The 14657-nt window shown below is 53.3% G+C and overlaps 8 protein-coding genes across 8 annotated transcripts; 3 read left to right on the forward strand and 5 right to left on the reverse strand.

Moving 5' to 3' along the window:
- Window positions 1–144: 144 nt before the first annotated feature.
- N7459_004322 (DUF453 domain protein) lies at window positions 145–1359 on the reverse strand (the record flags this gene model as incomplete). The annotated part of the gene is made up of 1 exon (XM_056943506.1): window positions 145–1359. The coding sequence occupies one exon, from the start codon at window positions 1357–1359 to the stop codon at window positions 145–147; it is 1215 nt and encodes a 404-aa protein (XP_056800389.1).
- A 358-nt stretch (window positions 1360–1717) lies between these two features.
- On the reverse strand, window positions 1718–2526 carry N7459_004323 (RraA family protein; the record flags this gene model as incomplete). Its single annotated transcript, XM_056943507.1, has 3 exons — window positions 1718–1987; window positions 2083–2421; window positions 2473–2526. 3 exons carry the CDS (start codon window positions 2524–2526, stop codon window positions 1718–1720), a joined length of 663 nt encoding a protein of 220 aa, XP_056800390.1.
- Window positions 2527–3114: 588 nt separating this feature from the next.
- Window positions 3115–3798, forward strand: N7459_004324 (GNAT family N-acetyltransferase; the record flags this gene model as incomplete). The annotated part of the gene is made up of 1 exon (XM_056943508.1): window positions 3115–3798. The coding sequence occupies one exon, from the start codon at window positions 3115–3117 to the stop codon at window positions 3796–3798; it is 684 nt and encodes a 227-aa protein (XP_056800391.1).
- Window positions 3799–3985: 187 nt separating this feature from the next.
- On the reverse strand, window positions 3986–5216 carry N7459_004325 (uncharacterized protein; the record flags this gene model as incomplete). Its single annotated transcript, XM_056943509.1, has 3 exons — window positions 3986–4425; window positions 4482–4762; window positions 4813–5216. The coding sequence occupies 3 exons, from the start codon at window positions 5214–5216 to the stop codon at window positions 3986–3988; spliced, it is 1125 nt and encodes a 374-aa protein (XP_056800392.1).
- A 281-nt stretch (window positions 5217–5497) lies between these two features.
- pex14 (putative peroxisomal membrane anchor protein (Pex14)) lies at window positions 5498–6839 on the reverse strand (the record flags this gene model as incomplete). The annotated part of the gene is made up of 3 exons (XM_056943510.1): window positions 5498–6239; window positions 6423–6676; window positions 6807–6839. 3 exons carry the CDS (start codon window positions 6837–6839, stop codon window positions 5498–5500), a joined length of 1029 nt encoding a protein of 342 aa, XP_056800393.1.
- Window positions 6840–7310: 471 nt separating this feature from the next.
- Window positions 7311–9470, forward strand: N7459_004327 (kinetochore-associated Ndc80 complex subunit NDC80; the record flags this gene model as incomplete). The annotated part of the gene is made up of 1 exon (XM_056943511.1): window positions 7311–9470. One exon carries the CDS (start codon window positions 7311–7313, stop codon window positions 9468–9470), a length of 2160 nt encoding a protein of 719 aa, XP_056800394.1.
- Window positions 9471–10489: 1019 nt separating this feature from the next.
- On the forward strand, window positions 10490–10966 carry N7459_004328 (uncharacterized protein; the record flags this gene model as incomplete). Its single annotated transcript, XM_056943512.1, has 2 exons — window positions 10490–10567; window positions 10619–10966. 2 exons carry the CDS (start codon window positions 10490–10492, stop codon window positions 10964–10966), a joined length of 426 nt encoding a protein of 141 aa, XP_056800395.1.
- A 987-nt stretch (window positions 10967–11953) lies between these two features.
- Window positions 11954–14341, reverse strand: N7459_004329 (glycoside hydrolase family 3 protein; the record flags this gene model as incomplete). Its single annotated transcript, XM_056943513.1, has 1 exon — window positions 11954–14341. The coding sequence occupies one exon, from the start codon at window positions 14339–14341 to the stop codon at window positions 11954–11956; it is 2388 nt and encodes a 795-aa protein (XP_056800396.1).
- Window positions 14342–14657: the final 316 nt, after the last annotated feature.

Here is a 14657-nt window from a genome sequence, read left to right on the forward strand (position 1 = left end):
TGCAAGTCAAGAGATATTGCTTTCTCATTGGCATGCAACCAAACGGGAAGATTCAAATTATGTGCTGCCACATCACATGGCAGATAACAGATCCTATTTGCATATGATCCTTTATTGAGGGTTCTTCTCATCAGATAGCACTAGTTATTGTGTTGTTTCATTCTTCCAAAATATTCGTCCTTCGAAAAGACGACGCGCTGTGCGAAAAACTGTAGCCGAGGTCAACACGCCGTCCGCGTCGAAGTTGGCACCAACCAACAAGTTCCCGCTAGCATGGCCGATTGTGATTCCAGCGTCATCGACAGGGGTTTTATCTGCAATTATATCTGCTACTGTGCTTCTGGGAACTCTTGCAGCGGCAGCCAGAGCTAGGGCAACAGTAATTGGGACTGCCTTGTGTGGCTGTCCAACAGAGAGCGCACGCGCAAGAAGATCTATGTTAGCAGGGGTCTGCTTTTGCTGTACAGCTCGTGGATCAGATGCAGAAGGGGCTGCAACTAAACAAATCTTCGGTATGCTGCCTGTGACAGCAGCAGGGGTTTGCGCAAGACCCATCTTGACCCCAGCCTGGCGACGGATAGAATCTAGGCGCGAGAGTAGACCGGGACGAGCTGTGATTTCATCAGGTGTCAAGTTCCCATCTACATTGAGATCAGTGGCCTTGACAAAGACACAGGGGTTGGCAACGTCAAGGCACGTAGCTGTGATGCCGTCAAAGGTATCTGCAGCGCTGCCCGTTGGCAGCAAGTTACCTGTAACTGAGCCGGCCGGGTTGATAAAATCCAGTCGAATGCGAGCTGCGGTCCCCGCAACGCCATCGATAGAGAATTCACCGCTAGATGCAGCTTCCCCATCGACAACAGGAAAGGAGGAATGGATGATCTTGCCGGTGTTGGTATTATGGATGCGTACCGCGGCCGAGGAGATATCATCACGCTCCAGAGGGTAAAGCCGGGAATCAACGGCAAATGGTCCAACGGCGCTGATCATATTTCCACAGTTGCTGGAGTAGTCGACGTCTGTGTTCTTGATGCCGAGCGACACAAATGTGTAATCCACGTCCGCATCGCCGTGTGTCGACTTGCCTACCACGCACACCTTGGATAGGCTAGAGATACCACCTCCGAGCCCGTCGAGTTGGCGGCCGTAGGGATCGGGACTGCCCATGATTCCTCGGAATATTCGATCCCACTGTTTGCGGTCGCAGGGGAGATCATCTTGGTTGAAAAAGACTGCGCGTGAGGTGCCGCCGCGATAGTACGCTGCCGGTAAGGAATGTTGCTTTGTCTGCAGAGCGCGTCTCCCACTAGCGGCGAGTAGAGTGTGCGCAGACCGGGGCGCGCATATTGAACTGAACATGCTGGGCTTAATGCTGATTAGAACGACGGTGAGAGCGGTCGACCTCGGTATTTAAGTGCGTTGATGGGTTGCAATGCGGTCTTTCTCCGCGATCCGACCATCGGAGCGGTCCGTTGCCGCACGGATGGGATGCGCTCCAAGAACTCCAGGATCAGTTCTCTCGCAGGATGCAAGTGTGCCGAGCGAAATTGAGCTTCTGGTAGCTATGCTAGAATCTGAAACGGGCACCACTTTTACATCTCTGCTAATTTGATCTTCCCGAATTCATCTCATTTGCGCTGCATTCTGCAATGGTCAACATGGCGGATTTGGCACGAGCTTCCTATGTACGCAAGTATCATGATAGAAATCCAAGCAGCTATTTTCGTAGACGCTGGATTGTTGGCCCCATGGGTTCACCCGCACGCAGCGCGGTCATGGTCTTCTCATCAATCTCAAAGCGCTCCTGGCATAGCTCAACAACCTGCTGGATCAGCGGAGGTGGCACAACGACCACGCCATTCTCGTCACCAACCAGAACATCCTCGGGATAGATCCAGAGGTCACCCTTGAATTGCAGCGGGACATTGATCTCGGATGCACGAGTGAAGGTATTTGACCCGAGAACGGACGTGCCCTTTGCGAACACCTGGGGTCATGGTTAGCTATGCGTCCACTTGAAAGCCAATTGCAAAGCGCGCCATGCGATGGAAGAGATCAGACCCAGAGAAGCCGTCCACGTACCGGGAATTCCATATCGCGGTGCTCTTGCACATCTCTCATTCGACCGTCAATCATTACGCCCAAACTGCCTAGCGTTTGCGCTCGGGTGGACATCAGGCCGCCCCAGCAGGCGGAATACAGTCCTTTGGGCTGTTGGATATACATGATATGGCCCTGCTTGTTGGCGTCGGCAAAATGCATAGGGGGCGTCGGGCCTGGACTCTTCGCCTCGACCATCTTCACCGTGATCGCTGGCCCATAGATGCTGGTCCCGCCCCCGGGAGAATACATCTGAAGGCCATCGAGGAACCCACCGTAGGGGTGCTTGAGCTTCACGAGCGCATCGCCAATCTGCAGATTCTAGTGTTAAACGGAGGGTTAGCCAGGATGAGTGGGTTAAAGGATATGTACGTCACAGGTGGTAAATCGTTTGAGAGCCTGAAGGGGTTTGGATCCTGCGCTCATCTTGTTTTAGATGGAGAGGTGGAGGAAGTTTGGAATCCGAGAGTGGCTTCGCTCCTTCCCTTCCGGGGGACGGAGCTTCCCCGCCCGAAGTAGGAAGGAACGGTGGTTTCTCGACGCACTGGATCTTCAATTGACTGAAAGACCGAGAATGCCTATGTACATAGTTGGCTTGACAGGTTGAAGAGGCATCTTATTTCCGGTACTACCAGTGTCTACGTAGGTTGGCACCAAGGTGACCAAAGTCCACGAGGTGTATATCTAGGTACTCGTGTTTGAATGCGACCAGCTCTGCTTGGCTGGAAACATATATCTAGGAACTACGAAACCCAAATTGCGAGTCCCTCAGGGCCTTTTCAATAAATAGTCGTGGTTCTAGAACAAGCGCTCAGGAGTAAGACAGGCTATGACTCAGTAATCGACTCCGCCTCTATAAAAGCGCCCACGCGCGGATCAAAATCCTTCTTGTAGGTGCATCCTAATTCTGTCATCGACCCCAGCATCCCAATTCCTTGTCCAGGATATGATTGTTTAGCGGAATTTCATTATCACCTTCGTCGCTTTTTTTACGTCCACACTTGCCATAGCGATATGGACCGTCCAGTGGGACCCCCAGTCGAGACATGTCTCGCCAAATCACCCCCACGCATCTCGTTTCCAGGCCGAGTCGTGCGTCTTGAACCCTTAGACACATGCCACATAAACGACCTTTACGAATGCATCAGCCAGCCGGAACATGCCGCGCTCTGGACCTACATCCCAGACGGACCCTTCGAGGACAAGGCATCTTTCAGCGCGCATATCACCCGCCTCTCCCAGTCAAAGGATCCGCTACTCTACTCTGTGATTGATCAGGCGCAAGGGAAAGCAGTGGGCTACCTCGCATTGATGCGCATCGACCTGAAGAATCGCGTCGTCGAGGTTGGCCACGTCGTCTTCTCCCCATTGCTGCAGCGTACCACCGCTGCAACCGAAGCCTTCTATATAGTTGCCACGGCGGTGTTCGAAGAGCTGGGGTTCCGTCGCTTCGAATGGAAATGCGACCATCTGAATGCGCCGTCTCGACGCGCTGCGGCTCGCTTTGGATTTACGCCCGAGGGTGTCTTTCGGCAACACATGGTGATCAAGGGTCGCAGTCGTGATACCGCTTGGTTCTCGATTCTGGATTCCGAGTGGCCTGCTCTGAAAGCTTCGTTTGAGAAATGGCTTGATCCAAACAACTTTGATGCCGATGGGAAGCAGCGGGGTTCGCTGGCTTCTTTTCGAGGGCTTTGATGCTGGTGCAATGGGCTGGTTTGTTTAGTCCCATAGACACCCGGGTAAAAGGTATGCAAATGACAAGGACTTGGAAAGGGAGAGCCGGGATAGAGAAGAGCTCATGAAGACCACAGATGGTCATACGCATCATAGACTATCAAGAGGTGTCCGCTGAATACAATGCGTATATTTACATCGCGAAATCTTAACCGAACCGTTGCTTCGCCAAAGTTTGTAGCCAACCAATCGTCTCCTGCTCTTTCTCCCGGTACTTCTGGACTCGCTCCTCTCGCTCCGCAGTGCGAGCTCGAAGGATCTCCTCTCGACGAATTTCCCGCTCGTTCTTCTTGCGTTGGTTTTTTTCCTTCTCCCTCTTGAGGGATGCGAGATCATTATCGCCAGTCCCCATCAGTTCCTCCTCCGGGGCAGCCTCAGGGGAGCCACCACGACGAGCCTCTGCAAAGGATCGGTTGGCTGCTGCCGCTTCCCGGCGCTTCTCAAGCTGTCGCTCGCGCGTGCCAGGCTCGGCTCGTGGCGCAATTTCGTCTTCCAGTTGGCGTACTGCTGCCTTATGAGAACGCATCTCGCCCTTGTATTGCTGTCGCGACTCTTCGCGGGCAGCGATGGCGTCTTCAATCGCAGATTCTGTACGATGCATGTTAGTCTCTTTTGAGCTGGCGGCATGGGCTGCGCGCGCCTACCCCTTTTAAGTTCTAGATCTTGCATATTCGGTATAGTTGGTCCAGACTGCGCTCCGACCCGGAATGAGTTGGGAAGGGGAAGTGTTGGCCCATACTTGTCCTCGTCCTCGTCGTCTGCCGCTGGCAGTTGTTGCGTATATCCACTCTCGTCTCCTTCACCCTGCGTGTAGTCGGGCGGGGGCCTTCCTTGGCTGAAGGCATAATGCTCCTCCTCTACACTTTGGCGTGCCTTTTGAAGCGTGGTTGGGTCGTACCAGCCCTCGGCGAGCTCTCCGTGGTTCCTATTCGGTTAGACGAGGGCTCCCAAGAGAAAATACAGCGTACGACGTACCATTTCCTAACGAAGCTTTTCCATCTGCCCTTCACCTCCTCTTCTTGTAGGTCTTCAATGAGCAGCCCCTTCTGAATGTCCAGGTACATGGCGAACATTGGTTCATAGGCCTCCAAATCTCGTCTCGAGAGCTCCTTAGCTCCCAGCGGAAGAACCACCGGTCGTGCTGGTGCATCGCTGGCTTTGTGCTCTTTATGCTCGCGGTGATCTCGCTCTCGATCATGCCGATGGCGGTGGCGATCTGATCTATGTCTGCTAGGTCGGTGGGGAGAGCGCGAGCGCGAGTCGTCGCGGTGTCGGTGGCGGTGGGAATGCGAATGGCCATGCCGGCTGCGATGGCGATGACGGTCCGGACTGCGCGCGGGGGGAGATTTCCGGTGTGATGGTCGACTGGGCGATGTCATTGTGAAGAATGTCGCTGTGTAATACTGAGTGAGTGAAGGTCTTGACTTTCGGACCCGATCTTTCGCGCCCCTTATCTATCTTATCGGTGTGCTTTATCAAGTCTCGTGTCTAACTAATTGCGAATCTTGTCAATCATCACATCTACGACACTGATGTCAACAGTATATCTGAGTATACACTGATTAATAATAATGTGATTGAAGAAGGAAGATTTCCCGCTGTAGTAGATACATCTAATCGAAGAGGCATACAGACTCCATAAAACTTATTCATCACAGATTTAACTGGGCGGAGCGCTCTGCTCACTGGTAGAGCCGGCCGGCTTGTCATTGGCAGCCGGAGCCGAGCTCGACTGCGAGGAGCTCTTGGACCGGTTGGCGGCAGCCATCTGCCATGCTGGGATAGAGGCAGACCGACCAAGTTGCGAAAGAGGGCTATTAGTGGTCTGAGTGGTGGTCGCCGCGGTAGCTGCAGATGACTGTGATTCCTGCTCTGGCGAGGCCACGGTCGCATTTAACCCGTTCGTAGTCGGCACAGAGGAAACAGTGGCGTCCTCCGATACTGGTCGTGGTGTAGCAGGCGGAGTCGAAGCGCCCACGGTTCGACCGGTCACAGGAGTCGCAGCGCCGCCACCCAGTCGGTTGCCCAGCAGCACCTTAAGGCTCTTCAGTTCCGTTCCAAGTTCCTTCAACCGGTTCTCATTGCCCTCACGAGCACCTTCAAGGGCCTTCGGGATTGCATCCTTCAGTGACTTGACCTCATCACTGATGCGACGAGTCTCATCGTCCCTCCGACGTGATGACGTCTTCAAATCTGCGACGAGGGTTTCCACATCCTTGAGAGCTGCATCCAGACGTTCAGTGCGGGCATCTTCTGCGGCTTTCAAGGCAGCCGTATCGGCCGAGAGTTGCTCGATCAGGCCGAACGCCCGGGAGAATTGCTCATCAATATTCTCTTTGTCTTGCTCCAATTGAGGAGGAGTTGGCGGGGCAATCAATGGAGAAATATACCGCTGGATGAGTCTGTTAGTGCACCGAAACCATGACAACACACATCCCGAAAACGAACCTTAGTGACAAAGTACAAGCCGTAACCCACTCCGCCCATCACTGTTGCCATAATAAACCAGTCCCGCCAGTCTCGCTTGGGTGGCCTGTTATGCGATTAGAATTCCAGAAGCGAGACTCAAGGCGGGGTATGCGTACTCTGGGGGAGGCTGCCATTGGCCATGTGGAGGATAGCCATATCCTTGGGGCGATTGCGGCGGTGGTCGATATGCGACCTGCTGCTGTGAAGGATGGCCTTGCGACGGCGACGATGCCACACCGGTAGCCGCGGTGGCAGCCGATGGGTCTTCGCCGGCGCGCGATATGGCAATATCAACTTCCTCTTGTGTCAAGTTCTTAGACTGAAGGAACGCGACTCGCTTCTCTATGGGCGACGAGGCCACCGAGGGATCCTGGAGGACTGCTCTATAGTTAGCGATCACTTCTTCCACCACACGATATCACGGCGATTGGTCATACAGGTCACCTATGAAGCATTAGTTGGCGACCGAAAGCGGAAATGTTGGAAGAGGGTGCTCTTACAGCAGAGGCGATCAGCTCCTCTCGGGGAGCCATGGTGGAGGTGTGTTAGCCGCAGCTGGAGATGATGTGGGAAGAAGAGAACCAAAGCAGGGGAGCGACCATCATCGGCATTGGCCGTGGACCTCGGAACTCAGCGCCGCCAAGAGCTTCCCCAGACCGAAGTCTCGTGATTTTGCGGTACCACTGTTTTTCCAGGTTCCATCCACCGCCTGCCGCATTGAGATGTGGCATGCTCTTGTTTACATCTTCCCGCCCGACCACGAGAACAAGCCCCCTCCTCGTTGGATTTTCTTGTGTCGCGTTTCCCTTGCGCCGTCGCTACTTGAATCACTGGGTTTCTGGATTCCCTGGTCAGCTTTTGGGATTGGACACTTGACGCGCCGCACTGTGCGGCCTTGTTATCATCATGTCGCAAGATACTGGGTTGTTTAGTGTCAGGCGCCCCCGAGAGGTATGAGGTCTTTTATTCATGTCGCAAAATAAAAAGGATGCACTAACTATATGATGAAGACACTGGGGAGTGTCCAGAACTACACCTCTATTCCGCAACCATCGTCGGCCATGAAGCGCACGAGTTCCATTGGATTCGCCAACCCCCCATTTACCTCACAGCACACCCGTTCGACCTCCCTGCTCAACTCGACAGGCAGACCCCAGCAACCGAACTTTTCTCGCGCTTCATCCGGTGGGGCATATGGTGTTGAGGCCGGTCTATCATCTGTGCGCCGTTCTGTGTCGAGTAACATGTTCCATGGTGTCAGTGCTGGTCGACAGAGCTATGCGCCCGGGTCTATTTCATCCAATCCCGCCGGGCAGAATCTACAAAGACGGAGCAGTGTCTTCTCTCGACCGTCAATGGGGGGTCCCATGGGCCACCAATCCTTTTTCAACCAGGTACCTACCGTGGCTGGCGTCCCTCGAGACCCGCGACCACTTCGGGATCGGGCTTTTCAGGCGCGCATTGGACAGGAATTGTTGGAATATCTGACGCATAACAATTTTGAGCTGGAGATGAAGCATTCTTTGGGTCAAAACTCTCTTCGCTCGCCAACCCAAAAGGATTTCAACTACATCTTCCAGTGGCTTTACCACCGGATCGACCCGGGCTACAAGTTCCAGAAAAGCATGGATGCCGAAGTACCTCCAATCCTCAAGCAGTTACGATATCCGTACGAGAAGGGTATCACCAAGTCGCAAATCGCGGCTGTTGGCGGCCAGAACTGGTCAACATTCCTTGGTATGCTGCATTGGTTGATGCAATTGGCACAAATGATGGATCGCTTTGTGCTGGGCGAATATGACGAAGCCTGCGCCGAGGCAGGTGTCGATGTTACGGGCGATCGCATCATCTTTCGCTTTCTCACTGGTGCCTATCACGACTGGCTCCAAGGGGGTGAAGATGAGGATGACGAGACGGCAGAGCAACGATTGGTCCCGCATATTGAAAACATGTCTCAAGAGTTTGCCAATGGCAACGAACGATATGTGCAAGAGATGGAGGCTTTGGAGGCAGAGAATCAGGCTCTTCGCGAACAGATGGAGGAATTGGAGAAGAATGCACCGGACATGGTCAAGCTCGACAAGCACTTTCGAATTCTGGAAGACGATAAAAGGAAGTTCGAGGACTACAATCAGAACGTGCAAGGGAAAATTGACAAATACGAACACCGCATCAACTTCCTCGACACTGAGATTCAGAGGACGGACGCCGACCTTCAGACAGCCGAGGCAGAGCGTGCGGATCTTCAGGCCAGTGTCGATCGGCAGGGAATCACTATACAGGATATTGATCGCATGAACAGCGAACGAGAGCGCCTTCAAAAGAGTCTCGAAGACACGATGGCTCGTTTAGAGGAGACGCATGCTCGCGTCATGGAGAAGGAAGCTGAGGCAAGCCAGAAACTCGAGGATCTGGAACAGATCGTCAAGGCATACAATACTCTCGGTTACCAGACTAGTTTGATCCCCGACTCTGCGGAGAATGCGAAGGGGCAGGACTTCGAGCTCCAGCTGAATGTGAACGAAAACAATTTCTCTACGAGTCAGATTGGGAGTGCATCCAACCGAATTTCCTCGGACGGTGATCGTCTACTGGCAGAACCTTTTACTGGATATCATCCGGCGCATTTGCTGAATCTAGATCTTCGGGGGTTTGTCCGCAATAACCTGCAAGCCCTCCGGAAGGAAATCAACGAACGGCGGAAGCAAGGTATTGACGACGACATTGAACGCCGCAATCTACTCGACAACATTAAGGAGGCCATGGATGAGAAGCGAAGCGAGGTTGACGCGCTGGAGCATAGGCGGCGGGCGGCCGAGGAAGAATTCGAACGCACCAAGGAGATTACCACCACTCAGAAGCTGGCGTCAGACGCTCAGATTGAGAAGATGGAGAAGGAGCTAGCCAAGATGCGCGCGACGCTCAGTGACAGTGTCCAATTGATGGAGCAGCGTGAGATGAATACCAACATCGAGTATGAGCAGCTGACGCTCCGGGCAAATGCGCTCCGGGAAGAACTTCACACCAATGTGGAGACGATGCTCAACGATGTCATTCGGTTCAAGGTCCATGTGCAGAAGGGGCTCGAAGACTACGAAAGCTTTGTGGTCGACGAGGTGGAGCAGGAGCTGGGAGGCGACATGCCGGGCGAGGAAGAAGTATGAATTGTGTGATTGTTTTGTCTCATGAAGTGATGAATTTCAGCGGTGTCGATGTTCTATTTGGTATCAGGTTAATTGAGGACCCTTTGTTATGTGATGTGTCATATCGTCGAATTGTGTAGGAGGTTGCTATTCTGGACCGAGGACGCGCAATTGCCGGTGGGAAGTGGAAGGTTGAGGCATCCCTCGACACTGGTGAGCTCGCCCCAGTGGCGCTATCGGTAGTGCTGAATCAGTGTACTGACTGTCCAGCACACAGGAATTGGCGTTGGCATGTTTCCGATCCCTGCGCTTCCTAGCCTTATCCAATCGTTCGCACGGGTGCGACCCGTGTGCATCAGCCCGATCTTTATCTGAAGCAGGTGGCGGGTCGATCGATAGACGAGGTGTAGGCCGAAGTGGGGAGTATCGCTCCCTCGTCTGTTTCACTTCCTGTACCCACCTTGACTTCGAAACAAGCTCACTGCACGGTACTTCGGCAATCCTTCTGGTGACCTTGGTCTACGCTCTCTGCTTCAGGAATCCCCGAATGCGTCTGTCCCGTCATTCAGCCATCCGCCATTGACTCCTGTCTCTGCCTCCATGATCCTGCACTAATATACATACTTTAACCATGATTCGATAAGACTGTCGCAGGGCTCACCCACCTTTTCCGAAGATCACACTGGATTCTACACGTCCGCCACCACCGAGGAAAGTGAGCCAATAATCCCTCGGCAGTCTCAAGACGGCCGGTCTCCATGGTTCTCGGCTATAGGCTTCTGGTATAGATGTTTCGCCTGTCGCTGGCGTTCCTGGTGGCTGGAGCCCTTCAATCTGACGGTGACAGCAATAATAAACCGGGAATCGAGCAACTTGGGGCATTCTATATAAGGAGTCATGGATCCTCCATGGGAATGCTTCTGACCAGAGTGCTGCGCGCTTCCTTTCTTTTTACAGCTTAAGATCATTAAATCTCAGTCCTCCATTCCTTTCTATCGAAACCCCCTTCAATACGTCTATATTTTTCACACGTCTTCGCCATGAAGTTCGACGCTATTCTCGCCCTTGCTGTCGCCCTTTACCTGTCTCCCAACGCCGTGGCCTTCAAGCTCCCTGGGGTAAGTATTCACAAATGCTTCCTCGAACTCGAACTGATCCATTCCCTTTAGCTCGGCGATCGCGAAGCTATCACTGCGACTGCTCTGCCCTCCGGTGTTGTTCAGCCTACCGGTACTTTCCCAGGCGGTCCCGAAGGTCACCCCAGACCCGACGGCCACCCATCCGGCCATCCTGGCCCCCTCCCTACTGGTGCCGCTCCTTCAGGCTTTTTTGATCATGATGAGCGTCGCGAGGGTGCTAGGCCCACTGGTGGCTTCGGCGAGCATCACGGCCATGGCGGCGAGGCCAAGCCTAGCCTTGCCAATGCTCTTATTCCTTCCGCCACTCCTGGTCCCGACCCTGAGAGTGAGCCGTTTGAGCGTGTCCACGCTCGTCAAATCCACCCCATCCTGGTCTAGATTCGTGGGGGGGGGGGGCTTTTATTTGTGGCATTCTCGTTGCTTTGTGTGATATAGGCCAAGGCTGTATTACTGTGGCTGCTGGTTCAGACCATAAGGAAGTTTTTGTATAGACCTTGGTGTGCCTGTATCTGTACAAATGGGATAGTGTTTCGCTACTCAATCTTCTTGCACTCAGTCCTTTTCTTCCCTGTCTTCCGTATACCGGTTCTATCCATAGCCCCAGCTCTCTAGAATCTTGATGATTAAGGATTGATTGATTCCATTCAAATCCGGTAGCAAGTACAGTGGTATCAGAATCTTAACAGCCAATACCTCGATCTCTGACGGTTCATGATGACGGCTTTCTCCAACGTCATTCTACACTGGTTTTAGATGTATTATCCACGCCGGGCTTGAACCTGGAGGTTCTCCCTGTGATGCTATCATGAAACCGAGGGAAAAGGTAGATTCCCATTTTGCTGTATGATTCCAAAACATACCCAAGTAGTCAATGAGACCGATGTGTACTTACCGAAACTAAAGGATCGAAGCGCGTACGCTATTATAGATTTGGCAAGCGGATTGATCAAGGCGATAGATGTACGGCTACATAAGTGACTAGAAAGTACAAAACGACTGGAACACTGTGGTAAATAACAGTCAGGAAATACAAGAAGGTCAGTCGATATCACACACATGACATGCCCAACCGAACGCCATCAGGCTTGAACTTGCAAATACCACATCTGTCATGTCTTTCTCGTCCAGATAGACTTTTTCTTTGTTCCAACATCCGCTTTCCTCAATCCAAGAACCCTCTCCGGTGTCTAGGGCTCCACGTCGTTAAACAGAGACGAGTTGAGTACCCGTCTTGAAGGAATGCCTGGATGTATTTCCAGATGTCAGTTTCTCGTGAGTGGCGTGGGATACCCCTTCTTGCACTATGCTGCATGGCATAACCATACGAGCTAAGTCTAATGCAACCGAGCTGCGACAGGTGTATGATCAATTAATATGATACTTGGTGCTCCCCCGTAGATCACGGCTGCTACCACCAACCCAGAAGGTATACTCGCCCTTGGCAATGACCCAAGTTTGAGCGTCGACGTCCCAGTAGCTCAAGTCCCGGCGACGGAGCTTGAAGGAGACAGTGCCGGACTCTGACTTTGACAGGAATATCTTCTCAAAGCCCCGAAGCTGTCTGATCGGCTGCTCAGCCTTCTCAGGAAAGCCGACATAGAGCTGAGCAACTTCAGCGCCGTCAACGTCCCCGGTGTTAGTGATCTGCAGGCAGAGCTCCATGACAACATCCCACATATCAGCCTGTCCTCCTGGCTGCATCGGACCCTGGGCATGCTGAAGTCTGAGCGCGGTCTCGTTTGTGTAGGTAATGGCGGGAGTAGTCTTGCAGCTGTATCCAAATCGCGAGCTGCAGGGGCCATATTCAAAGGACGTGTAGGAGAGACCGTACCCGAATTCATAACGCGGAGTGATCTTGTGCTCATCAAAGTACTTGTAATCAAGATACACGCCCTCGGTGAAATCACAATCGGCAGTCATGCAGATGGGGACAGGATAGTCGCTTTCGTTACGGGCAATGGTGTAGGTCAGGCGCCCAGAGGGGTTGACATCGCCGTAAAGCACATCGATCAAAGCCTGACCGGATTGCTCGCCGAGGAGAGAGGAGTAGATGACAGCAGTCACATTGGGATGGTCGATCCAAGATTCGAGTAGCCGAGAACCCACAGTAGTGACAGAGACGATTGTATTGTTGCAATTGCTGGCAACCTCGTTAATCATCTTGTCTTGGTCGGCGTTCGAAAGCTCCTCGCGGTCATTTCCTTCGCCACTCCATGCATTGATGAACACAAGGCAGGTTTCAGTAGCGGAGGCGTAGCTCCAAAATCTGGGAGCCGCGGCGGTTCCCTTTGTACCAGTAACGGCCACATAGCTGCCCGAGGCCGTATCTTCCATCATCCACATCAATTGGGTACCGTGGGCGATCCCCTTCTGGGTCAGCGCATCATACGGCGAGATGATATATGAAGGACTGCTCATGCCGGAGCCCCCGCTGTAGACAAGATGGCCATCCCAGGTACGATGGTTGTGGACATCATCAAAAGTGGAGCCCGGGCCGATGGACTTGGGTCTGGCGTTAGCACCAAAGATAGACATAGAGCGAGGTTGCTTCAGAGGCAGAGTACCACGGGTGTTCTTCAAAAGTGAGATGGATGCCGCACCGGCTTTTCGCACAATCTCTCGGTGGTTCGCTCGCACATCCACGTAGTCGTCAGGGCTAGCAGCAGTCACCCGAGTCTTCTTCTGATCCATGTTCTGATGGAAATAGGGCATGAGGTTTCGCACGGCCATATCGTCGAACCGCTTCTGGCTCAGAGTGTGGTTGGCAAGGGCCGGAATCAGGGTGTCATTGTTCCAGAATTCAGTCGCGCCATAGTCCATGCCTGAATTCGCCGAACCCAAGGCCGTGTGCTGACCGGAGGTATCTGGCATGACAAACCCGGGGAAAGCAAGCTCCGATTTCAGGATATCATTCAGAAGGGCACTGTTCTCACAAGCCCAGCTCCCATTCACCCGATTCATAGCACACATGACGGCGCCGAGCCCAGATTTGACACCGTCGAAGAACGGCCACAGGTAAGCTTCATGGAGTGTCTTGTCATTGGCGTTGCTTGAGTAGGCATTGGTTGTGGCGTTGTGCTTATAGGTGACTCCATTGTTGCCCCAATAGACCTGCGAACGGTTGGTCTCCTGCTCGTACAGCAGGAAGTGCTTGCCGCATGGAATAATCCCAGCTTCTCGGAAACTCTCCGTTGCCAGGCCAAAGATAATACCGGCCAGATATGTATCCTGTCCAAGACTTTCGACCAAGCGCCCGCCCCAGGGCGTACGTCCCTGAGGATTCACGGTCGGCGAAGTAATGAAATTGAGGCCTTTCCCGTTGAATTCTCGGCCAACCGCACGGTATCCCTCCTTGATGAGGTCCGTATCCCATGTCTGGGCCATTGCAGATGATTCCAGGAAGGCAGTGGCATAGTCGTACACCTGCATGCCTTGGGAGCCATCGCTGGGGCGGATCGCTTCATAGTTCACCGACGGGACGTCCTGGCCAGTGACAAGAAGCAGTTTATCCTCGTTGGACATTTTCGCCACCATCGCGGTGGCTTTGTCATATGCATCACTCCAATCCCTAAAATCGACTAGGGCGCAAAAGGGGAGGTCAGCCTGCATCGCATTCTCGGATTTCTCTTGGTCTGAAACCGTACCTTGACCGTGGAGATCTGACAGGAGACCACTGGCACAGTAGCCCGTGACGGCAAAGGTCAAGCTAGCGCAGAGACTCAGGAGTCTCCGTCCATTTGATCCCATCGTCATCTTGACAAGCCCAGCGGTGGCTGTAGTTGCACCCTTACACTCGGGATGTGCTCGGCGGTACTCAGAGTACTTGGTGACGCACTCGACGAGCCATCCCCTTCGCCTTATAAGCCCTTTGATGGACGCACCATTTTTCACTAGCCATCATCGCAGACGGCATTCCACGGTCGGTGCATGATAAGACCCGTATCCAGGTGTCGCACGAGATTTCGAACTCACGTAGAAATCGCGTAAGGAGCTAGCGGCTCCGGTGGACCGCCGATGATAAGACGATGGGTTAGCGGCGGAATGTTCAGCGCCGCCTTGATAGCCTTTC

Source organism: Penicillium hispanicum (genome assembly GCF_028827665.1).
Source record: "Penicillium hispanicum strain IBT 35686 chromosome Unknown utg000004l_segment0_segment0, whole genome shotgun sequence".
Taxonomy (NCBI): domain Eukaryota; kingdom Fungi; phylum Ascomycota; class Eurotiomycetes; order Eurotiales; family Aspergillaceae; genus Penicillium; species Penicillium hispanicum.